At 37.1% G+C, this 25,410-nt stretch overlaps 1 protein-coding gene across 5 annotated transcripts in view; it reads left to right on the forward strand.

Annotated features, from left to right (window-relative positions):
- The window catches only part of EDA (ectodysplasin A), a 480,683-nt gene that overhangs the window by 392,680 nt on the left and 62,593 nt on the right, over positions 1-25,410 (forward strand). For all 5 annotated transcript variants that reach the window (XM_084869688.1, XM_084869689.1, XM_084869692.1 and 2 more), the window contains exon 2: positions 24,577-24,682. In XM_084869688.1, coding sequence (XP_084725814.1) covers positions 24,577-24,682 — 106 coding nt within the window. The remainder of the gene's footprint in view (positions 1-24,576; positions 24,683-25,410) is intronic.

Below are 25,410 nucleotides of genomic sequence, written 5' to 3' on the forward strand. Positions count from 1 at the left end.
ACAATGGAGGGGAGAAAAGAGGGATATTTGTAATACTTTCAACAATAAAGATTTTTTTTTTAATCAATGGGAAAAAAGTATCTTCAGGTTAGGAATGACAAAAAGAAAAAAAAAAGTAGAAAACAAAACAAAACAAAATAATAATAATAATAATAATAAAAAAACACCTACATGCCAAAGGAGGAAAATTGTCCAATCCACTTTTCATTTTTTTCATCGTCATCCTAGCTTAACTCTATTTTATGCTAATCAGCTCTTTACTCCTAATTTCCCTGCCATTTCGATTTTCAATTTTTTAAATAATAACATTTCTATGCAGTGGGTTGTAAGTCTGTCTCAGATTTTTCTATGCCTTGTTTTATTACCCTGAAAAGATCACTATGCAAGTATTAAGTATGAAATGTATTTTGAGATTCTCTTTTTATATATAGTTTATTCTGTAATTTGCAGTAATTTACAAATGTTGCACGATGTAGATACCTACTCATGGGTGTAAGTAAAATGAACAGGACAAAGTAATATCAGCAGTAAGGAAATGGAAGGGAATTGATGATGGTAAGTACTCCTGGGGATGAATTACCCTCAAACTGAATTATTTACCATAGTTAAGTGTAGCATAGAACATCATTTCTGCTAATGGAAGCTGAATACCTATTGAAAGTGAAAGGTAAATTGCACTTTCTAGAAAAAAAATAATTATTCTGAAATAATCTGCCTTAGTGTAGTGACAGTTCTCCAAAAAATGTATGACATTTTGAGTTTTTTCAAAACCATTTCTTAACTTCATCTTAGTTTCTCCAGTGAAGACAGTCAACTCTGATGGTATCTAAACACAAGACTGGCTTGAAAACAAAAGCTGGAAAAATTAAGCATATGATTTTTTTAAAGTAACTAGATGGATCAGCTTAAATACATTGCTTTTTGACAGATCCTTGAAGTGTTTGTGACTAGTTAATAGCAGTAACTATGATTGATTTCATAGTCTAGCAGGAGTTGAAACTTGAGAAATGGCCATTGATAATGAAACCCATAGCTAAAAAATAATTAACCACTTGGGATACTATAAAATGTGGCCAAAAAGCCACTGTTGATTTGTTACATTTTTCATCCCATGGGTGCATTTATGAACACATACTAGTAGACACCAAACAAAACTTGAATCACACCTGGGTTATTCAGCTTCTCTAAACTCATTAACTGAAAAGATATAGATTAATTGGAGAGAGTTCAGAGAAGAGTAACAAAAATTATTAAGGGGCCAGAGGGATTGATTTATGAGCAAAGATTAAAAGAATTTTTTCTATACAATTTAGCTAAGTGATGACTAAGGGGGAGAGGTGGGAGAACAACTGTCTAAGGGTGTAAACACCAAGGAGAGAGGAGAATAATTTACTATGCAACATGAGAATATAACTAGGGCTAATAAGCTGTAATTACCCAAAGGAATAACAGAATAAATGTTTCAGGGAAATTCAGAACCATAAGACTGCCAACTTGTTTCTCAAGGAGACAGTGGCAGACACTTATAACCCTGGTCTCATCCAGATTAACAAGTATGTGGTGTGAAATAATCATCTGATGCCATTGAGCTCCCTCCTCCCCACACCCATTCCAGCAGTCTTGCATTTTACATTATTATGGCATATTTCAAGTCCAACTTAGTACACAGGCCTACATAATTTTGCCTTTCTTGGTAGTGGTGAGTCTTTCAAAGTTTAATTTTAATAGTGGCCATAGAGGAGCCCTTCTTTTTGGACTTACTATGAATTCAATTGTAAAGCACCAAAAATAAGGGACCAGATCTGGAGGTGAGAAAATTTTGGATTCTGCTTGGAACTGTAAACATATCAGAAATCATAGAGATTTGGAATCTCTAATGAACTTTCAAATTGAATTTCATATCTTTACAAGTTCAATTTGAGCATTATCTGAAGAATAAAAGGACACTAAAAATAAATCTTGTAGGCTTCATGATTTGTGTAAACTTTGGAATGTAGTTCTTCAGAAAACAAATTGATCTGTGGGTTACTGCAGGCTAAATTATTTGGCTAATTCCTATTGTGCTATCATGACATTCCAGAGCATTGCTATTTAACCTTGCCAGATAAGATTTTGCATGTCACTGCAGTGAAAGCAGCTTCTTATTTATGCATACTTTTCTCCTTCTTTTCCTTTGTGTTGGGAATCATAATAGGGTGATCCCACTCTGGAAATATCCTTTTCTTCTCCTTCTCCTCTTTCTCCTTCACCATTGTTTTTACAAGTTTTTTTGGTTTTATCTCAATTTTTATCCAGTTTTTTTCTAGGTAAATAGTATCTTAAAACAATATTTTAAATAAACTTTTTATTTTATAGTAGTTTTAGATTTTTAGAAAAGTTGCATAAATAATATAGTTTCTATATACTTCATGTTCGGTATCCTATTATATTAGTATGTTTGTCACATCAAGTTAACTAATTCTGATATTATTATTAAATAAATTCATTCTTTATTCATTTTTCCTTTGTTTTTACCTAATGTCATTTTTCTCTTTCAAGATCCCATCCAGGATACCACAGTACATTTAATTGTCATGTCTCTTGACTATGACAATTTCTTTTTTTATTATTATTCTTTATTGATTAAAGTATTACATATGTCTCCTTTTCCCCCATTGACCTCTTTCTGATGACTTCCACCCCCCAGTACATGCCCTCAAACCTAGTGTCTGTGTTCATGGTTGATCTCTTACCCCCACCCCTACCCTACCCTGCCTTACCTCTGAGGTTTCTTAGACTTTTGTTGTTTTTAATGACCTTCACAGTTTTGAGGTGTATTGGTCGGGTATTTTGCAGAATGTCCTTTCATTGGAATTTCTCTTAAGTTTTTCTCTTTCTCTTTTTTTAAAAATATATTTTATTTATTTTTTTACAGAGAGGAACAGATAGTTAAAGACATCGATGAGAGAGAAGCATCAGCCAGTTGCCTCTTGCACACCCCCTACTGGGGATGTGCCCGCAACCAAGGTACATGCCCTTGACCAGAATCAAACCCGGAACCTTTCAGTCCGCAGGCCGACACTCTATCCACTGAGCCAAACCGGTTTCGGTAAATGTCATATTCTCTACCTCAAATCAAAGGTGAATTCTTCACTGTTGATATTAAGCTTGATCACTATCTGAGGTAGTGTTCATTAGGTTTTTTCACTGTAAAATTATTTATTTATTTTTCCCTTTTCATGCTGGCCTCTTTGAAAGTCATGATGAGCAATCCACACTTACTAGTAAGGAGTGAGCAGTTATGCTCCACCTTCTTGAGGGTGAAGTGTTTATGTAAATTAATTGGGATTTCCTTCATGTTTAATTTACCTATTCTCCCCCATTTGTTTGTTTTACTCATTTATTTCTAAAAGTATAGACATAAGAATATTTATTTTATACTTTGGGTTATAATTCAGTACTACTTATGTTCAAATTTTTCTGGCTTTGGACATTGGTAGCTCTTTCAGTTGACTTCTGTGTTCCTTTGACATACTCCCATCCATGGGGACGTTTGCTGAATATTTCTTTCTTTTATGGCACTACAAGATGCTGCAGACTCATGCATATTTCTTCCTCAGTTTCTCCCTATTGTTAACCATTTCTCCAAGGATCCTTGCTCCTTTTTATTGGAGAATGGTATTAAAAATCAAGACCTGCCCTAACCGGTTTGGCTCAGTGGATAGAGTGTTGGCCTGCAGACTGAAGGGTCCTGGGTTCAATTCCAGTCAAGGGCATGTACCTTGGTTGTGGGCACATTCCCAGTAGGGGGTGTGCAGGAGACAGCTGATCAATGTTTCTCTCTCATCGATGTTTCTAACTCTCTATCCCTCTCTCTTCCTCTCTGTAAAAAAATCAATAAAATATATATATTTAAAAAATAAGAATAAAAATCAAGACCTGAGTGCTAGATGTGCTTATTGCTACTGAGGTGTCATAACTTCTAGGTTTTCTCAGCTGACAGAGGAAGAAAATATATGTGTACTATTTATGTACTACCTCACATTTATACACATATTTATAAGTACTTCTATATGTAACTGTCTGTATCTATATTAAACTAAACGTGAGTTCATAGTGATGTCTAACTCTAATCCTTTACTATCTGGATCATTCTAGCCTTCTCCCCCATTTGCCTATAACCTCCCAATCCCATCCATCATCCACTTAATTATCCAATTCTAATACACATGTATAATGATTTCAGAATTGTTAACCCATAGCTCCATTGGACAATTTTACCAAATGCAGTACATGCTTATCTAAAGCTTCTTTTGTATTTAGTCTGACAAACTTTACTAATTTCCAAAGTTTCTTAAGTCAGCCCTGTTTCTTCCCACCCCCTTCAGTGAGGTTTTTCATATGTATGTAATATAATTAGATTCTTCTGTCACATTCTGCATTCCATCCTGAGATCAATTCTCTGATGACTTATTTATTTTTTTTATTAAATTATTATCTGTGTACATATCTTACAATTGCCCCCCCTCCTATACATATTCTCCCTCCCCAGAGTTTTGTGTCCATTGGTTGTACTTATATGCATGTATACAAGACTTCTTGAATTTTTAAACTTTGCATTAATTAAGATTTGCTCTTTGTGCCGAAACCGGTTTGGCTCAGTGGTAGAGCGTCGGTCTGCGGACTGAAAGGTCCCAGGTTCGATTCCGGTCAAGGGCAAGTACATTGGTTGCGGCACGTCCCCAGTAGGGGGTGTGCAAGAGGCAGCTGGTCGATGTTTCTCTCTCATCAATGTCTCTAGCTCTCTATCTCTTTCCCTTCCTCTCTGTAAAAAATCAATAAAATATATTTAAAAAGAAAAAAAAAAAAGATTTGCTCTTTGTATCCTGATTGGTGTGCACAGTGGTTAGAGTGTCAACCCTGCAATGTAGGGTCAGGGGTTCAATTTCTGGTCAAGGGCACATATTTGGTTGCAGGTTTAATTGCCAGCCCCAGTTGGGATGGATGCAGGAGGCAACCAATCAATGTGTCTCTTTCAAATTGATGCTTCTGTCTTTCTCTCTCTCCCTCCCACCCTTCTATTCTCTCTAAATATCAATGGAAAAATATCCTCAAGTGAGGATTAACAACAACAGCAAAAGGAAAGATTTGCTCTTTGTGCTGTAAGGTTCTATGGGTTTTGAAAAATGCATAGTGTTATCCCCACCCTAAAGATAACCTGTGCCTTTCCTATTCAAGATTACATCCCCCTCCTCTAACCTCTGACAAACACCAGCCATCTGTATAACATCTCTATAGTTTTGTCTGTTCCAAAATATTATATAAATGGAATGATGTAGTATGTAGCCTTTCTAACTGGCTTTTTTAACTTAGTAATATATATTTTAGATTCATCGATGTCTTTGTGTGGTTTTTCCTACTTCATTTCATAGTATCTTTTGAATTCCACAGTATCTTATGAGTCAGTGTTTATTAAGTGAATGAGTTGAATTTTTATGGAAATGCAGGTATTCTTTTGTGTATTGTGGATGGGTAGATTTGGAACCATTTGAGTAAATTTATTTAGATAGCTAATAAGTCTTTGAGAAGCAGTAGAAATGATTTTTGAAATGTTTATCATATTTTTACTCTTAACTATCTACTGTTATCATAATGCAAATTACAAAAAGTAAAGTCTGATACAGTCTATTTAGCTGATGCAGATATACAGCAGATAATTATAAACCAGGGATACTTCCTTGGGAAATGGGTTGCCATCAGAAAGAGGAACTGCATAAAATGTTTTAAATATTTATTAAAGTGGGCATAGATTACATTTTTAAATAATTGAGAAACACTATAGTAGGGAGTCAGAAAATTTTTGCTAACCTTATACCCTTTACAAAACACAAAAACTTTGGTGATTTAACTCCTTAGGTTGCTTTGAGCTGTATTTAAAAAATATTTTAAAGGACTTCATTGATTTTAGAGAGATAGAGAGAGAGAGAGAAATATGTTTGTTACCTCCCACACAAGCCCCAACTGGGATTGAACCAGCGTCCTTTTGGTGTCTGTGAGAACACTCCAACCAACTGAGCCACATCTGCCAAGGCAAGCTGTATGTATGTGTGTGTGTGTGTGTGTGTGTGTGTGTGTGTGTGTGTGTGTGTGTATATATATATATATATATATATATATATATATATATATATATATATTAGTATACTGGAGGCCCGATGCACGAAATTCGTGCAAGAGTAGATCTTTCTTCTCCCGGCTGCCAGCACTGGCTTCCCTCTTGCACCTGGGACCTGGGCTTCCCTCTGGCTGCCAGTAGGCACCTTAGGATCTGGGCTTCCCTCACAGCCCCAGCTTCATCCAGAAGGTCGTCTGGAAGGTTGACTGGTCTAATTAGCATATTACACTTTTATTATTATAGATATTTTATTTATTTCTGAGAGGATGGGAGAGGGAGAGAGATTGAAACATAATGATGAGAGAGAATCATTGATTGGCTGCCTTCTGCACGCCCACAACCTAGGCATGTGCCCTTGACTAGAATCGAACCCAGGACCCTTCAGTCTGTACTCCAACACTATCCACTGAGCCAAACCAGTTAGGGCTATGAGCTGTATTTTTAATTGAATGTGGCTGCAAATAAATGTGCCACCACTTACACTTAGAACTTTATTCATTCTACAAAAACTTCTATTATATGATAAAGGTATGTCTTTAACAGAATTTTACTTTATTGGCAAGAAATAATATAAATATACTGACAAACAAAACAGGCCCAGAGGCATTGATGCATGGAACAGGCTGACATATCTTGGATGGGGGAAGTAGGAGGGGTGAGATGGGAAGAGATTAACCAAAGAACTTATATACATATATGCATAACCAATGGCCATAGTGTGATGAAGGCCTGGGGTTGGGTAGGGATGGGAGGAAGGGGATAAGCATGAGGAAAGGGAATTGGGGACATCTGTAGTACTGTCAACAATAAAAATAATTTTTAAAACAAATAAAATAAAACATTTCTAATCCGTTCTCAAACAGAATAGGGCAAGATAGGGCAGCATTTTCCACACAACTAGGTATCAGCTGATCAGCAATGAGGTCCTTGATTACTATTCAAGTTGCATTAGTACAAGTCAAAATGAAAATTGCTCAAGGATCTTAGTACTAACATAATTCTTCATGTTATTTATTGCCAAAAACTGGGCTCTTTATGGTCCCAGTTCAATGGCAATTCAAAACTCCAGCAAGATGCTGTACAGCTGACTTAATTGCCAAAGAAATTTGAAAACTTTTTTAAAGCTATTAGAAGCATTCTTGATCATTTTTGACTAGGTAGAACTTGGCTCATCATGGAGTTGGGGTAATCACAGAGTGAGCAAATGATAATTTAGGTCCTTAGGCAAACATACAAGCTTTGAAGCTAGAGTTGTTCCAATTGCATACCTAATACTTGATTGGCATGATTCTGAGATTAGCCAACTATCCCAAGAAGCTGCTCCTGATTTCTGATTATTTACCAATGACCTTCAGCTCCTTCACACAGAGCTGTGCTTCACACAGTGGCAGTGATCTGTGAGGGTCTGGGCTGTGTTTTTTTGGGCTGTGTTTTTCTGTATCATGGATTCTACTTAGGGTTTAAGAAAATCACTTCATTATACTTAAACAAATATGTATTTTAATATAATGCAAAATTCCTCTAAAATGGATAGGGAAGACATTGGGGAGTATGGAAAAACTTCTAAAACACTGCCCTAAGTTATGGCCACTGTTCTGGAATGCCTTCTCCCTAAACTCTACCTAGACTCTTGAGCTCCTCTCCTAATGTGCTTGTTGAAGCTTCTGAATATAGAACTAGGTGTTTATTGGGTTGCTTTTAACTTGCATGCCTTCATTTTTTTTTAAATAAGGAGGCAGGAATCAATGTGATTCATCCTACTGAAAGGCTCAAGAAGGAAAATCATGATAATATTGAACAATTTTTAATAAATCTAATACCAGTTTATGAAAGAAAAAAAAAAACTCCGAGTAAGTTAATTAGAAATAGAGGGGAGCTTCCTCAACCTGGTAAAGGACATCTATAAAAATGCTATAGCCAACATCATACTTTATGGTAAAAGACTGACCGCTTTTCTCCTAAGATTAGGAACAAGCTAAGGATGTCTGCTCTCATCGTTTCTAGTCAACATTGTGCAGGAGGTTCTAGCCAGTGCAATAAGGACAGGAAAAAATAAATAAGAGGCAACCAGATTTGAAAAAAAACAAAAACAAAAAACTGTTATTATATGCAGACCATCTCCGTTGAAAAATGACATGAAATCTACAAAACAATTAGAACTAGTAAGTGAATATGACAAGTTCACAGAACATGGACTATTTAAAAATCAATTATATTCCTATACTAGTGCTACGGTGCACAGATTCATGCACATTGAAAGGAAATTAATTAAAAGGTGGCCGGTGGGGTGGAGTGGGATTGGGCAAGACAGGTCTGACATGCCCTGGAGCCAACCTCTCATGGCCCCTCCCTAATCGGACTGGCTGCACCTGGGGCAGCGCAGCTGGAAGGGTGTCTGCAGAGTGAGCAGGATCCCCCTGACCTGTAGGGATGGGGCAGAAACCAGCTCTCTGACATCCCCCAAGGAGTCCCATATTGTGAGAGGGCAGTTCTCGGGTGACACAACCTGGAATTGGGCTTCCTCCTCTAGTTCTGGCATGTATCACTGGAGAACTACTGCTGCCAAGTCACCTCAGCTCGGTAACTCCTTTGTTGTGTGTCTGCCCCCTTGTGGTCAGTGTACATCACAGCTACCAGTCAGAGCATCTGCCTCCTGATGGTCATTGTGCATCAAAGCTACAAGTTGGATGGTCAGACACTCGCTTAGCCTTTTAGATAGATAGATAGATAGATAGATAGATAGATAGATAGATAGATAGATAGATAGATAGATAGATAGATAGATAGATACTAGCAATAAATAATCAGAAATTACATTTTTAAAGTAACTTATAGTAGCATCAAAATATGAAGTAATGTTCACATGTCCATTTTCCCCAACTTGATATGTTCTAATTTTTTCGTAGAAGTTGATCATGTGATTTGAACATTTATCTAGGAAGAAAAAGGGCCTAGAATATTCAAAACAATTTTGAAAAAGAACAAACTTGGAGGACTTATGCTATCTGATCCCAAGGCTTATTAGAAAGCAACAACAATCAAAACAGTGCTCTTGTTATAAGGACAGATGTAGATCAAGGAGAAGAAGAGTGAGCCCAGAAATAGACCCACACATTTATATATGGTCAAGTGTACAACAGTTCAATGGAGAAAGCATAGTCTTTCTAATAGAAATTGTGCTGGAAACATTTGGACATCATTTAAAAAATCAGCCTTGATGCCATGACCAGTGTGGTTCTGTGGTTAGAATATTGACCTGAGCACCATGGGTTATGGGTTTAATTCCCAGTCAATGGCAAGAACCTGGGTTGCAGGTTCAATGGCTAGCACAGTCCAGCATGTGTGGGAGGCAACGAATCGATGTGTCTCTCTCACATCAATGTTTCTTTCTCTCTCTGGCTTCCTCCTCTCTCCCTCCCTCCCTTCCACTCTCTCTAAAACTCAATGGAAAAAATATCCTTGAGTAAAGATTAACAACAGCAACAAAATCAACCTTGATTAATACTTCATACTCCATGCAAAACAAACAAATAAAAACTTCAAAAGGAGTTGTTGACCTAAATATAAATTCTAAACTATCAGGCAAATATTTTTTTTAGGTATGACACCAAGATGATCCATAAAAGAAAAAAATTATAAATTAAACTTTATCAAAATGAAAAACTCTGTTCTTTATAAGACACTGTTAAGACAAAAGACAAGACAGACTGGAAGAAAAATATTTGTCAGTGATCTATCTTATACCCAGTATATATAATGAATTTTTAAAACTCAATAATAAGAAACAAATCAATTTTTAAATTTTATTTTTCAACTAGAGGCCCAGTGCATGAAATTCATGTACAGAGGGGGCAGTGTCCCTCAGCCCAGCCTGCACCCTCTCCAATCTGGAACCTCTTGGGGGATCGTGCCTAAACTGGCAATTGGACATCCCTCTCTCAATCCAGGACTACTGGCTCCCAACTGCTCACCTGCCTGCCAGCCTGATCAATGCCTAACTGCTCCACTGCCAGCCGAATTGCCTCTAACTGCCCTCCCCTGCCAACCTGGTTGCTCCTAACTGCCCTCCCCTGCTGACCTGGTTGCCCCTAACTGCCCTCCCCTGCTGGCCTGCAGCCCCACATAGCCTGCTTGTTCAGTTTCTTGGTTGTCCCTCACTAACATCCCTGCCAGCCTCGTTTAGGCAGCCATCTTGTGAGGGCGTAAGGGTTAATTTGCATATTACCTTTTTATTATATATGATATGCATTATTCAAGAACACAGATAATAGGGTGGGTGAAGGCCTGGGATGGGGCAGGAACCAAGGGGTTTGGGGTAAGGGAGAAAAGGGGGAGGGCATCAGTAATACTCTCAACAAGTAAGAGCTTTTTAAAAAGAAAAAAAATAAACTGCTGATAGATGTTATAAAATGGATAAATATCAAAGTAATTATGCTGAGTGAGTGAAAGAAGCCAGTCCAAAAAAATAAATAACTATACATTGTATGATTCTATTTATATAAAATTCTAGAAAATGAAATTCTAGTTAAAAGTGACAAAAAGTAGATCAGCGGTCACCTGAGATGCAAAGGACAACAGATACTGGGCCAAGTGGTCCTGTATTACAAAGTGGTCTGAGTAAACTTTGGGGGATGATGAATATCTTCATTTTTTATTGTGATTATGGTTTCAGAGGTGTATATATATGCATACACATATGTCAAAATTTAACAAGATGAGCACTTAAATAGGTGCAGTTTATTTTATCCCTATAAAACCATGAAAAGTTATCTCTATAACTGAGAATGAAACTGGTCATAGCTTAATGCAAGGTTTGTGTTAAATTTCCATGGTTCTAAGAGAAAGAACATGGGCTTTGGGGCAGGGCTTGGGGGAAAGAGGCAGGTTGGATAATAAAACTAGAGGCTATACCTAGATGACCCCCTGCCAGCATTCTTTTTCAGGTGAGGATTCGCAGAGGCTGGTTTGAGTTTAGTAGTGGCAAAATATTTTTGTTTCAAGTTTCCTGGTTGGTTTTGAAGTAGCCAAGTATTACATGCATTACAAAATATGAACTATGGCCCTAGCTGGTTTAGCTTAATGGATTGAGCATCAGCCTGGGGACTGAAGGGTCCCAGGTTCAATTCAGGTCAAAGGCACATGCCCAGGGTGCAGGCTCAATCCCCAGTAGGAGGCATGCAGGAGGCAACAGATCAATGATTCACTCTCATTGATGTTTCTCTCTCTCTTTCCCACTCCCTCTTTGAATCAATAAAAATTAAAAATTAAAATTTCAAAAATGTAAACTATGTACATAAAGGCTTATAATGTAAGCAACATTTCACTATTCTAACTCTTCCTATCCCCATTTCTTTTTTTTTTTTTAAATATATTTTTATTGATTTTGTACAGAGAGGAAGGGAGAAAGATAGAGAGCTAGAAACATCGATGAGAGAGAGTCATCGATCAGCTGCCTCTTGCACACCCCCTACCGGGGATATGCCCGCAACCAAGGTACATGCCCTTGACCGGAATCGAACCCGGGACCTCTCAGTCCCCAAGTCAACGCTCTATCCATTGAGCCAAACCGGTTTCGGCCCTATCCCCATTTCTAATCCTCTAAGATTATTATCTTTAAGTCTATTAGCTATTTCTGTTTAGTCCTTCTGGTGATTGCTTCCCTATATACTGCCATTATTTGATTTATCTATTTTAAACTTTATTAATTTTCCATTGTCATAAATGAGGCTTTGCCTCAATTATTCTGCCTCTCATTTCAATGTAGTTATCATGCTTTTCATTTTTTTCTGTTCATTTGTTTTTGGAATATACTTAGACCTAACTATTTCTTGTTCTGTAAACTATAGACAATATCTCTTAACTCCATTTGTAAGATGAGGCCATTAGTTCCCTGTTCTTTCCCTTATTGCTCATCTCTTTTACCTACTAACTCTTGTCATTTGTACTTTTACTTTTCACATTTCCAAGAGGGATGACATTTATGCTTTACTCTTTAACTATAATTAAGTAGCTCTATAATTAAGCATCATGCTTTTATATATTGGTTATTTCTGAAATTTAAAAATTAAGTATACAGTGTTTATATTATTGTAGCTATTGGAATTTTTTGTCTTCTGTCAAGTGTAATGAGAACATTACTTAACCTCTATAATTCCCTTTCTTTTTTTCTCACATTGTCTGCAGCGTCCATAGTTTCTCTAATTTCTTAAAGGTGGATAAAATTGTGAGCCGCCCTCCTCCTCATTTTTTTTTTTTTTGGATGCCTCTCTTCTGGAGCCCCTCCTTGCTTCTATTGGATTGAATGCTCCTCAGACCTGTAGTGTAGCTGTCATCCTTGGACTTTGATTAGTGTCTGGTTTTCAGTCCACTGTTTCCAGAATCCAGTATGTATCTGTTTCTCTTTACTCCCTTTGTTGGAGTATATTCCTAAATAACTTCCTAGGAAAGAGGTGAGAGGTGAACTTTGAATTTTTACAATCTGGGGGGGAAAATTTATCAAGCTCAATATATAGCTGGCTAGGAATAAAACTATAGGTTCAAAAATAAATTTCCTTCGAACTTGAAGGTATTTCTCCACTTTTCTCTCTAACACCCAATATTGTTGATGAGGTGACCAATCTATTCCAATTATTGTTCCTTTCACTGTTAATTACTTTCCTCTCTGCATATTTTAGGGTCTTCTCTTTTATCTTTGATGTCCTGACATTTTATAATATGTCTAGGGGTTGAGCAAAATGGCTGGTTACTCCAAACAGGATGTTGGTAAGCTCTACCCATGTGCATAAAGCCATTATGCTGGGGGATCTCTAAAGTCCAGCATGTAAATGTCTTTGTTCTGTGGCACCAATGCTCACAAGTGCTACTTCTATTTTTAGATGACTTAACCTCTTTAGAGAAGAACATTCTGTTTTGTTTTGTTTTGTTTTGTTTTATTTTATGTTTTTGCCTTGGGAATAAATGCCTGAAACATAGGTTCTGTATGGGGTGGGGCAAGGTGGGGGGATGATGATTCAGTACACAGGCTTTCAATGAATTCCTGACACTTCATTTTCACCCTCTTCTTTATTTGGCATTTGCAAATTGCAACTTCTCTGGGGTCCTACAGTGCAGACCAGCATACTCCCAGGCTATATAAGTCCCTTCTGTCACTTTTCTGCCCTTCTTTATCAGTCAGGATCCTATCTACTTTCTGTCTTTCAGAAACATACTGAAAAATCTCTTTTCTGTTGGATCCCTGTATTCTCTTTATTATATTTTTATTTGTTTAATGGGATATTGAGAGATAGAAAGGAGCTAAAATTGTTTGGTCTGCCACATTGATCCAGATGTCTAGATACTTGTCAAATTTTAAAATTTATAAGCTTTTTGTGAAAATGTTGAAAAATATTTTAAATAGGAGCAATTAGCTATAAACTGGAGAAATCTACATTGTTTACCCATTAGTAGAAATTAAAGGATTCATTAGGGTTAAGGCTCTGTGAAAGAGATTAATAGGCAGCAATGAAATCTAATTATCCATTGTTTCATGGAAAGCTGGCTTCAGTCCTTGAAATAAAAATCAAACAATGGACATATATAAAATTGAATATAATGAATAGATTATTTTGCTATACTTCATTTCATTTGTTTATATTTTATCCTAATTTCTTTTTGAGTGGGTAGCTCTGTTGAGATGCTGTGGAAAAGATTTATGAGGTAATACTCCGCATGAGGCTTTCTTCACTCATTGTTATAATCATAAGCAAGAGTCAGAAATTTTATTCTGAGGGGAAAAAAGAGGATTTCCATAGAAACACCCTAATTCTGGCTATATTGAGGAAAATTCTCTCCGTCTATAACTATTTTTTTAATTTTTATTTATTTTTTAATATATTTTATTGATTCTTTACAGAGAGGAAGAGAGAGGGATAGAGAGTTAGAAACATCAATGAGAGAGAATCATCGATCAGCTGCCTCTTGCACACCCCCTACTGGGGATGTGCCCGCATCCAAGGTACATGCCCTTGACCAGAATCGAACCCAGGACCTTTCAGTCCGCAGGCCAACGCTCTATCCACTGAGCCAAACCGGTTTCAGCAGTCTGTATCTATTGATACAGTATGGCTGTGCCTTTAAATCACATAACCAGTTTTATATTTATCTCAAGTGAGACCCTGGCCATACTTGCATACAAGAAGCACTGAAATACCAAGTTATCTGAGAACAGCATTGCAAGTTTAGGTTTATCTAAATGAACAATGAAATGGCTTTCCTGGCCTCACAATTTTCTTACCAGTCCTTTTGTGCCCTTGGTGATTCTAGTTTTACAGTGTTTAAAGTTCAGAAGCTGTGCACAGGCCTTTGTTGTTTTTCAGTCCTTGGGGTTGTGTTCCATAGGATCCTATTGCAGGTGATTCTATACTGATTATATCACCACTGATTAACCTACCTGCCCTTAAGGTACTTGTATTTTAGACTGTCCTTTGAATTCAATTTTCTGTACTTACCCCATCCTGCCTGACATTACCTTTTGTACTGATCTCTGAAATTCCTTTACTATATTCATCTTCCTGTAAGCCAGTTCTAGATTAATAGTCCACTGGCCACATATTTGTGTTATCCTTATTATCTACTCAACCCCATGGGTATGTTGGGACCATTGTTTCTAACCTTCCATCATCAGATCCCTAGTTATAATTGTGGAATCTTTGTCTACAACATATAAACTGAACTTAACACATCTTCCCTTAAAAACTTTTCCACTGCTTATTTTTTCTACAATGTTTAAAACACTTTACCCTCTTAGAATCAATAGTCATTTGTTTCTTAATTTGCTTCGTACCTGTGACCTATTGCCTTGCCCCTCAACTTCTGCCTATCATAATTCTGCTTTCATTAGCTACCTTCCTTTTACTCTTCCTCCATACTTAGTCTTTTTTTTATTTTATTGTTTAAAGTATTACAAATCTCCCCTACAACTTCCCCGCACATTCCTTCACCCCACCCCCACTGTGTCTTGTGTCCATTGCTTATGCTTATACCCTGTTTCCCCAAAAATAAGACAGTGTCTTATATTAATTTTTGCTCCCAAAGATGCGCTAGGTCTTATTTTCAGGGGATGTCTTATTTTTCCACGAAGAAGAATACGGTACACATTTATTGTTAAATGAAAATAAAGGAAATTTATTACCTGTATATGGTACGGTAGTACGGTAGTTGTCAACAAAAACCAGACAAACTGTGAATCCTACAGTATCAAGAATTTACTCATTTATTCAATGACAATCATGTCATCATCTTCTGGAACATCATCATAACAGTCCAATTCCTGAATTTCTTGGTGAATTTCTTGTGAGTCCATTTCTTTCAGAATCAATGGACCAAATCTCTCATGTTTAGCCTGGGGGGGGGGGGGCTTATTTTCGGGAGATGCCTTATATTTTACTCAGAAGGAAACCTGTAAGTAGGTCTTATTTTCAGAGGATGTCTTATTTTCGGGGAAACACGGTAGCAAATGTCTGGTGAGAAATATGACCTCTGCAGCATGAGGGAATGACTCAGCACAGGAAACAAGGGTGTCTGCTTGTCTGAGCTCTAACCCCAGAGCCCTTGATCCTGGCTTCTGCTCACACAGCTCCATCCACTCTACTCTCCTTCTGTTGTAGCACAAGGTGAGTAGCTCCAGATGGAATTATGTGCATTGGCCTGAATTTCCAGCAGTCTCTCCCTGGCAGATAGCAGTCCTGTTGCTTTTCAAAGCCAGATGTTATGTGGGTACCCTTTTCAGTTCTGGCGCTCTCTGCTTGGGTAACCTGCTTGGGAATTAGATTCCAAAGTTCTCAGTGGCAACCCCCCACAGACTAAATATCTCTCCGGAACTTCAGTTGCTATCTGTGGGAGCCCGGCAAGCCCTTTCATGACTCTATCCCTCCTACCAATCTCTGTACAGTCTTCACTTTCAGTCCTTGGTTATCAGGGTTCTCTCCAGTGAGTCTTCTGTTGATTATTCAGGAAGTTTTTCCATATTTTACTTTTAATTCTTTGTTTTAATTCCTAGGAGCATGTCTGTGCAGTATCCACTTATTCCACTGCCATTCTTAATTTCTCCTCCATAGTTAATCTTTAATATTATAGTTAAATATGGCTTAGATGTAGTTTATATCATTTAAATTGCAATTAGGAACCAGAATGGATTATGTATAAAGATAATGATAGGGACATTTTGGACAAGGGGAAAAATCCTACTGTAAACCAATTGGATTGCACAGGCAATTTCATTTTTGGTCATAATGCTACTACTCTAAACCTCCTTAGTCCAACTCTATAAAGGTAAACTGCCACATTGTTATAAAATTTTCAAGAGCCATTTAAGAATTCATAATTAAGAGGATGTATTTTAGCTAATTTTTTCTGAATCCAGAGTTCAGGATTGGCTGAACTCATAATATAGATAACATTCTGATTTATAAACTTACTAGTGACCCAGTGCATGGATTCATGTACATTGAAAGGAAATTAATTAGAAGATGGCTGGTGCGGTGGGACTGGGCAAGATGGGCCAGGCATGCCCTGAAGCCAACCTCCTGCAGTTCCTCCCCAGTTGGCTGCACCTGGAGTGTCACAGTGGCTTGAAGGGCATCTGCAGACTGAGTGGGGTCCCTCTGGTAGGTGAGGTCCCTCTGCCTGGCCTGTGGGGATCAGACCAAAACCTTCTCTCCAATATCCTCCAAGGGTCCCATTGGGCAAGCAGGCATTCTGCAAAGTTGCTATCCGTACAGGGTGTGGAATGCAAATCCAAGTGTGCAGTAAATCAGATTTGGGGTCAATAGTGCCGCAGCAACAACATAACCCACTGCCGAAGATGGAGTCATACAGCCCCCTGAGGAACCGGGCTCCCTCCTCTCTGGTTTTTGTATCACTGCAGCTCAACAACTCCTGCGTTGAGCATCTCCCCCCCTGTTGGTCAGTGCACATCATATCGACTGGTTGGATGGTTGGACATTTAGCATATTATATATATATATATATATATGTTCTATTAAAAAATGATAGCCCTTAGTGATTTCCAGGTTTTACAAGTGGAAGTGTATGTTTTTCTCTTTATGTGTCGAAGTACCTATCACTTTAGAAGTATAAAGAATTACAAATTAAATAAGCAGATACTCCTAAGGGAAGGCAGTGACATCCAGTATATATTGCTGTCCTTCTTAATTTAAAGATATCACTACTGATTTCACCCACACTTGTAGGGAGCAAAAAGTAAATCTTTAACTACACATTCTTTGTATATGACATACATACAAACTGCTCTTTGAACTGTGGCTGCAGCTGCTATTTGTAGAGCCTGTCACTGTCTGTATTTCTGTGTTCAACTTGTGGTCAGCTAAAAGCCTTGCTCAAAAAGAGTTTTCAAATTCCATATCATTGCATTCCAAGCTGGTCTTTGCTGATGTTTTCCCAAAGAGACCACAGTTATGTCATGTTTTTTGAAGCTATGCTTTAGTGCATCCTTTGGAGTATTTTTTTTATGCTACCCCTGCTTATGGTTATGCCAGAAAGCTCATCATACCAAACATACTTGGGTACCTGTCTGTCATTGACATCTCTGCATATATCGTAAATGAACATTGTTTTCATGCACATAGACCAGATGACTTCCAGAATCTCAGTTTTGGTGGTCCTCTTTTGCCATTTTTCTTTAAGCAGAACTCTGGCAATAAAATAGCTCAGTGAGGTAGATATGACATTTATGATGGGTGTGTGAATTTCAAAGTTATACAAAAGCTGGGTATAACTTGCATTGTCCATTGATGATAATCAATTCAGTAAGCTTCTATTTTTTTCTAATTCTGTTTTGGATGCTAGGCACAGAGCCGAACCTAGGAAACAGATGATCAGAGTAGAAGTCAATCTCCCCCTTTGTGTCAGTAGTTGTGTTTTTTAAATAACTAATTTCCCCCCTTAATGTGCATATTAAACAGATTTCACCTTGTCCAGAAGATAAGTCCACACAGGTTGTGAACCTACATACATAGATACCTTTGAGGGGCTTACTCCAATGTGGGGAAGAAAAATTAATGTTAAAGATATAGTAGGCATTTGCTTGATAAGTGTTAGATGATTCATATAGCCCAAAAATATGAGGCAAGAAAATTAGAGATTGAACTGGTCTGTACTATAATTTCTTGCTGATACCACACTATGATAATATCCTGAAACGAAGATACTGTTCTTTATTTTGCTTTCTGTTTTACAGTTACTTGCATTGTTGGGCAGTGATTTTTTAAAATATTTTTTCTTGATTTCCAAGAGAAAGGGAGAGGGAGATAGAGATAGAGACATCAATGATGAGAGAATCATTGATCAGCTTCCACTCACACACCCCCCTCTGGGGATTGAGCCCACAACCCAAGCATGTTCCCTGATGGGGAATGGAACCTATGACCTCCTGCTTCATAGGTCAACACTGAACTACTGAGCCATACCAATGGGGTTGGGCAGTGATTTTTAAGCCAAAGTTCCTAGGGAGACAAATTCAGTGACTGCTTTTGACTCTGTGTGGAAAAGGTTGGTTGTATTTAGCTTCCATGTTCAGATTTGCTGCATAATTTCAGTCATTGTTAGACATTTTTACAATGGGATGGAAATTCTTGACACTCACACCAGAGATGGCAAAGATGCCAAATTTCTTTAGCATTTGGGTTGATTGCTGCCACATCTCCCCCCACACCCTGCTGGTGAAAGATCCCATGAGATGCTGTGATCAATTTGAGTGCTCTTACTAGTATTTGCTTGCTGTCTTGGAGCTGGCATGCTGTGTTCAGCAACCAGCACATTCTGTGTTTCTCCTCTTGTCACACTGCTTTTAAAACCTTACTACTGCCCTAGCTGGTTTTGCTCAACAGATAGAGCATTGGCCTATGGAGCAAAGAGTCCTGGGTTCGATTCCAGTCAAGGGCATGTGCCTTGGTTGCAGGCTCTTCCCCAACCTGGGCCCTGGTCAGGGCTCGTGCAAGAGGCAACCAATCGATGTGTTTCTCTGACATCGATGTTTCTGTCTTTCGCTCTCTCTTCCACTCTCTCTAAAATCAATGGGAAAATATCCATGGGTGAGAATTAAAAAAAAAAAATAACCCTTACTACCTCCTCTTATGTAGTGCTATCAATGTACTACAAAGCAACTCAGGATTATTTGCATGTTGTTTGTGTAATGTTAAAGATTGTGTCTAGTTCAGTGCCCTCCATATGGTACCTACCTTCTTTAGACCAACTTATATACTTATATATGCATAGCCCATGGACATGGACAATAGAGTATTGAAGACCTGGGGATGGATGGGGAATCAGTTCAGATGGGAGATTTCTGCAATACTGTCAAATATTCAATGGAGTTGTATAAACTATAGCAACTCAATGAAATGTCATTTGGTCATTCAAAACCATCATTATCTATATACCAGTATAGCAGCATGAAGACATTATATAAAGAGGATTTATTTGGTAAGACTGTCATAACAAAATAATACAGGGGGGGTGGCATTAAACAATATAAATTTATTCTCTCACTGTTCTGGAGATTAGGTATCCAAGATCAAGGTGTCGACAGACTTTTTTCCTGACACCACTCTCCTTAGTTTGTAGATGGTCACTTTCTTGTTATGTCCTCACATGGTCTTTCCTTTGTGTATATGCATCCCTGGTATTTGCATGTCCACATTTTTTCTTATTATTAGGACATCATTTATGACCATACTAACAGTTTTATTTTAAATTAATTACTTCTTTAAGGATTTATCTCTAAATACAGTAACTTTCTGAGTTATTGGAGATTAGAGCTTCAGCAAATCAATTTTGGGCATACACTATTCAACCAATAGCATAAGGAAATGAAAGGAGTATACTAAAAATAAGTGAAAATAATTTTAAAAAGAAAATCAGAGCATGTTGAATTAAGGGTTTTTATAATTAGAAGTGCACTCAACGCCAGCTTCTGTATCCATTTTCTATCTATGGCATACCCATGCTTGGGCAATCCAACTTCACTAATTGGTACTGAGATAAAATGCTCATTTTTTTTTTGGCATTGTGGAATCACTTGAAGATTTTGTTAAACATCTCAGAGTATAAATACTTTTATTTTGTTTTATTTTATTTCAAGGTTCCAGATGATTACCAATGGGTAGTGGTAATGATAGCAGTAGTTGTAATAAGAAAAATTGACTTATTCAAGAACACTGGAAAAGAGATATTTCTTTAAAAAATAGGTGATTTATCAATTTTAGAAAGCTTGGTAGGTACCTGCCTCCTCTTGAGACAAATGAAGTACCAATTCCTATAAAAAGATTAACTCTAGGAATGCCTGAATAGAGGTGAAAAACACTGTCTATGTGAGAGCTCTCTTTTACCAGTGGCAAAGAGAGATTTAGCCTTTTCAGTCTCCAGATAATGGACAGGTTGAGGAATGAACATAAAACAATTTCTCAAAATGTGGTTCAAAGATGACCTACATCAGAATCCTGTAGGGAGGAAGTTGAAAAGTCAGATTCTGGGGGCCTACTCAAGCTAAACTTGGGGAGGGGGATGCTCTGGATTCTACATTTTCACACTAATGTCTTGTGATTGTGATGCACACCAAATTTGGAGAGCCACTGACCTATAGAGAACCTCATTCTTAAACCCCTTTGACTTATTACTGCCAGTAGTGTAATGAGTCCTTAATTTACCTCTCCATGGTACCCTAAGAAATGAGGTCCAATTAGGCTAAAATAAAATCCTGTCTTTAACATTTGAATGCCATAGCGTCTATAGACATAAGGGGTGGACCTTTTTTAAATTAAATTTAAAATATGGTGGCAGTTAACTGGTTAAGGAATGGATTATTGATAGTCCTATTATCTTTTCAACAGATAGATATTTATTAGAGACCTCTACTGTGGCTGAGGCCCAGAGCTAATTCAATCAAATATATTAGCCATGAAATGAATTGAATTTATTCTGTGTCATGGTAAAAAGAAAAAAGTGCCTTATAAGATTTTGTGGGTTTATATAATAGGGGGAAATGTAGTACAATATCTGGAGAGTCACTAGGACTAATGGATGCATCTCATGTCTCACTGTTAACGAAGTGTTTCCAGCTGAGATCTCTGTAATCTGCAGGTGCTATTTACCATGTAATTTTACCATAGGGAACAAGGGAGTAATCAGTTAATAAAGTGTAAAGAATTAGACTTTTCTTCCCTTGAGCAAAATGCCTGACTGTAGCCGACATTCATAATGCTTCCCCCCTTCTGTAATAAGAAAGCAATATTTGAAGAGAGAAAGCTGTTTTGTTCATATTTTGCAACTTGCCTTAGAAGGCCATGCTAATGAATGCAAAACTCAAGATAGAATTCCAGACTTTTTGTATGAGCAGCCACTGATTTTTGTCCTTACCATTGTACTACACAGAGGATAGTTTTCTCTCTTTCATCTAATTGAGACTCAACTAAGGGCACTGTGAATAGGGATCCTCTTTCAGTTTAAACTGTGCTTTGTGTTGTTTACTTCCAGTTTTCATTGAGAAAATAGAAACTATATTCGAAGCATTTTCATATATAGATAGTCCTCATCTAATAAGCACTTGATTTATGAATGTCCCATACTCATCCATAGCCTCTCTTAAGGGATTTTAAGCTATCCCTAGTATCCATGGAAACCGAAGTTGTATCTGCTATCTACAGGATTTTGTATCACTCTTCAGTTCTTACAAGCTCCCACCAGACCCCTTGGAACAATTAATATGTAAGCACATTCTACTGCTGCCATCAGGGCACAAGAAGGTGCTGGAGGCCCTGCCAGAACACAAAAGAGTGTGAAGGGAATTCTGGAATTGTAGTTGTGATGGTGGGGAAATTCTTCATTTGGACTTCAAAAAATTTTCCCCCAGAAATAGCATTATACTATAATAACACATCATGTAAAACTCAGTTTTCTGACAAATTCACCTATCCAGACCACAGCCAGGAATTAAGCAATAAACAAATGGCCTCTAAGCTGCCAAAGAATGTGCATCTTATTTATTGGAAAAACTATCCAAAAACTCATTGACTACCCGCTTATTCTGTTTGTACATGATTCTAATTAGTTTTATCAAGATGTCAGCCTATAATATTATAAGTAACAAATTTGAAGGGACTAGAAAAGATGTTACAGGTTAATAAAATGAAATCTGGTAGTTGACAGCAAGGTAAGAGACAAAAAAAAAAAAGCATTAAAAAAAAGCTTAAGATTTCAAAAAGCAGCCACAGTGAAACTAATTCCTTAACATGATCTAGCCCTTATTTAATGTCTTTTGGCTCATTCTTTAACATTATTCCCAATTTCCTATCACTTATTCTAATTTATTTATATTTCCAAAAACTGTTATTCTCTCTCTTTCCTCTGAACATTTAAACACAATGCTCATTTCGCCTGGAATTTATTTGTTGTTTTATTGTTTTTAATATATTTTTATTGATTTCAGGGAAGAAGGGAGAGGAAGAGAGATAGAAACATTAATGATGAGAATCATTGATCGATTGCCTCCTCCACGCCCTCCACTGGGGATGGAGCCCACAACCCAGGCATGTGCCCTTGACCAGAATTGAACACAGGACCTTTTAGTCCTCAGGCTGACACTCTATCCACTGAGCCAAATGAGCTAGGGCTCTTTTTTGTTTTCTGTCACTAAATCATTGACATCATTCAGGACTCACAGAGGTAACACCTCTTCTAATAAGCCCTGAATTAAACAATATATTGTGGAGTAATTTCTATTAAAAATAGCTTAAATAAGTTATCACCAAGAAAACTATTCAATCTAGATAGACTTGTTCTTTTGGAGTTTCAAATTATTGAGCTTTTATTGTAAATAACAGCTTGGTTTTATATTTTCAGTAGTATAATAGCTTATTTATGTTATGGGTTAAGTAACTTCCTATGAGCTTTGTCTGGAAACCTAGCCAGAGTTTATTATGTTGATTTTATGGGAAAATGCATTTTACATTCCAATCAAGTGATTCAAAAATACTGCTCAGTTGAACCATGTGAAATTGCTAATATTCTACCATTTTTTACTTACAAAAATGACAGTTTCATATTGTTCAACTTAAATTTTTTAAATTAATCTTATGACAAGTTGGAAATTACCTAAGCTTGCATTTATTAACTTTATATTTATTTAACACACGAATATATTATGCAAGAGGCTGTTAAGGCTGTTGGGTATAATTGTCCTATGTAAACAGTAAACCATAGCATTTTGAAGAGATTTAGTATAGAATGCTAATGCTTTCATGAGTTGTACCAAATTTTTGTTTTCAATTAATGAGAGATGCAGCAGACATGAGAATTCTGAAATTGTTTTTTTTAAAACATTAACAATAGGGTGAAAATGCAGATTCACTTCTTTTTTAACCCCCAAACTCTCTAACCAATCTAGAGATTGATTGGAAGTTTGATTTTTAATAACAGTAATAACTGACACTTATTGAGTACATATTACTTGCTGGGTACTGTGCTAACCATTTAACTACTTTATGAGCAAAGTACTATTTATTATCTCTATTTACAGATGAGGAAATTAAAACTCAAGTAATTTGCCCAAGGTACACAGCTATAATTGGCAAAGTCGAATTAGAATCACTCTCATTCCTACTTCTCTGTCCACTATTTAGCTCAAGCATATTTTTAACCACAAAGAGGCACTTATGCTGAAATATTATGATTCATTTTGGCAAGTACATATTTAAGCTGTGATTATCATTAGCGAAACCAGGCCCATTCACATATGAAACATATTGTATTATTATGAGAGATCATCATAAGAGAGTAAAGGATCAAGTACCAAAATGAGTCTTACACCCAACTGCTATAGGAGTTCTGTAGGAGTCTAGGAAACAGAGAAAATGTGTTTTGTTATAATTAACTTCCAGAAAAATGTTTATATAAATAGCATCTTTCAATCATAATTGGATGCAGAGCATTATGGTAATAAACCAAAAGTTTAGTATAAATAAGAATGTGGGAAGTTTATGACTGTATATTAATGAAGTTCAAGAGGGAGTTGCAAACTCAAGTCTAATTCTGGGCAGACATCAGTAGCACATGAGGGAAGTTAGAAATCCACAACTGGGCTCTCTGAATCCCAGAACTATATGGAGAAATGGAAGTCAGAGGATTAGTCATTAAACATTCAGGACAGAAGAGAAGGGATTCAGAGCTTAGCCAAAATTCAATGTCTACATGACTGGAATAATAATGGTAACAAAAATAAAAGGATTTCTACAGTGGAAGGGAAGATGGTCTCAGGTTTTAGACATGTTGAATTTAAAGTGAAACTAGAATGTCTACAGGAAACTAGTTTTTTATGTCAGCTATGGTTGACTGGGGTCAATTTCTTATTCATCTATTTGTTGTTTTTACAGATGGCCCTGATGAATTTTTTCTTCCCTGAAGAAAAGTCATACACTGAAGCAGAAAGTAGGCGTGTCCGTCGCAATAAAAGAAGCAAAAGCAGTGAAGGAGCAGATGGTAAGTCTACTTGGGTGATCTTTTATCATATCTCAGTTAATGTTGAGTACCATTTTGATAATTAGCTTCACAAGTGTGCTTTACCATCTAATAGATTGTTCACAGACTCAGAGTCACAGAAGAAATTTTTTTAGCCTAGCCTACCCATCAGTCATTTTATATAGAATTAATTAAACAGAATCCTCTCACCTGCAACTCCAGATAGCTTCAGTTCTTTCACAGTATGTCTAAAACCCATAGCAGCATTTGTATATCTCAAGAGCACCCTCCATAAAGGTATGAGTCATGCAAACATTTGGGGATGGGCAGAGGAGGAGAGAATAAATACAAATGTTCTGAAGCAGAAGAATATTTGGCATTTTCAGAAAAATAAGTGTGGCTAGGAGCAGAGTGAGCAAGAGGAAGGGGGAAGTAGATCAGAGAGCAAAGTTCAATCTAGAACCTTGTAGGCCAAGGTAAGGACTCCAACTTTTACACTGCCTGAGAGAGAACCATTGGAAGATTTTAAGCAGAGAAATGACAGGATTTGACTTAAGTTTTAACAGAATCCCTCTGGCTGCTATATTGAAAATAGGTCCAGGAAGAAGGACAGAAGCAAGAAGACCTGTTAAGGGATGATAACAATAATTTAGGCAAGAGATGATGGTATTTATTTTAGACCAGGATGGAGGCCATATGGGTATTAAGTGGTCAGATTCTGGAGAAATTTTGAAGCAATAGCTGACAGG

Source organism: Pipistrellus hanaki (genome assembly GCF_964339955.1).
Source record: "Pipistrellus hanaki genome assembly, chromosome: X".
NCBI classification, from domain to species: Eukaryota; Metazoa; Chordata; class Mammalia; order Chiroptera; family Vespertilionidae; genus Pipistrellus; species Pipistrellus hanaki.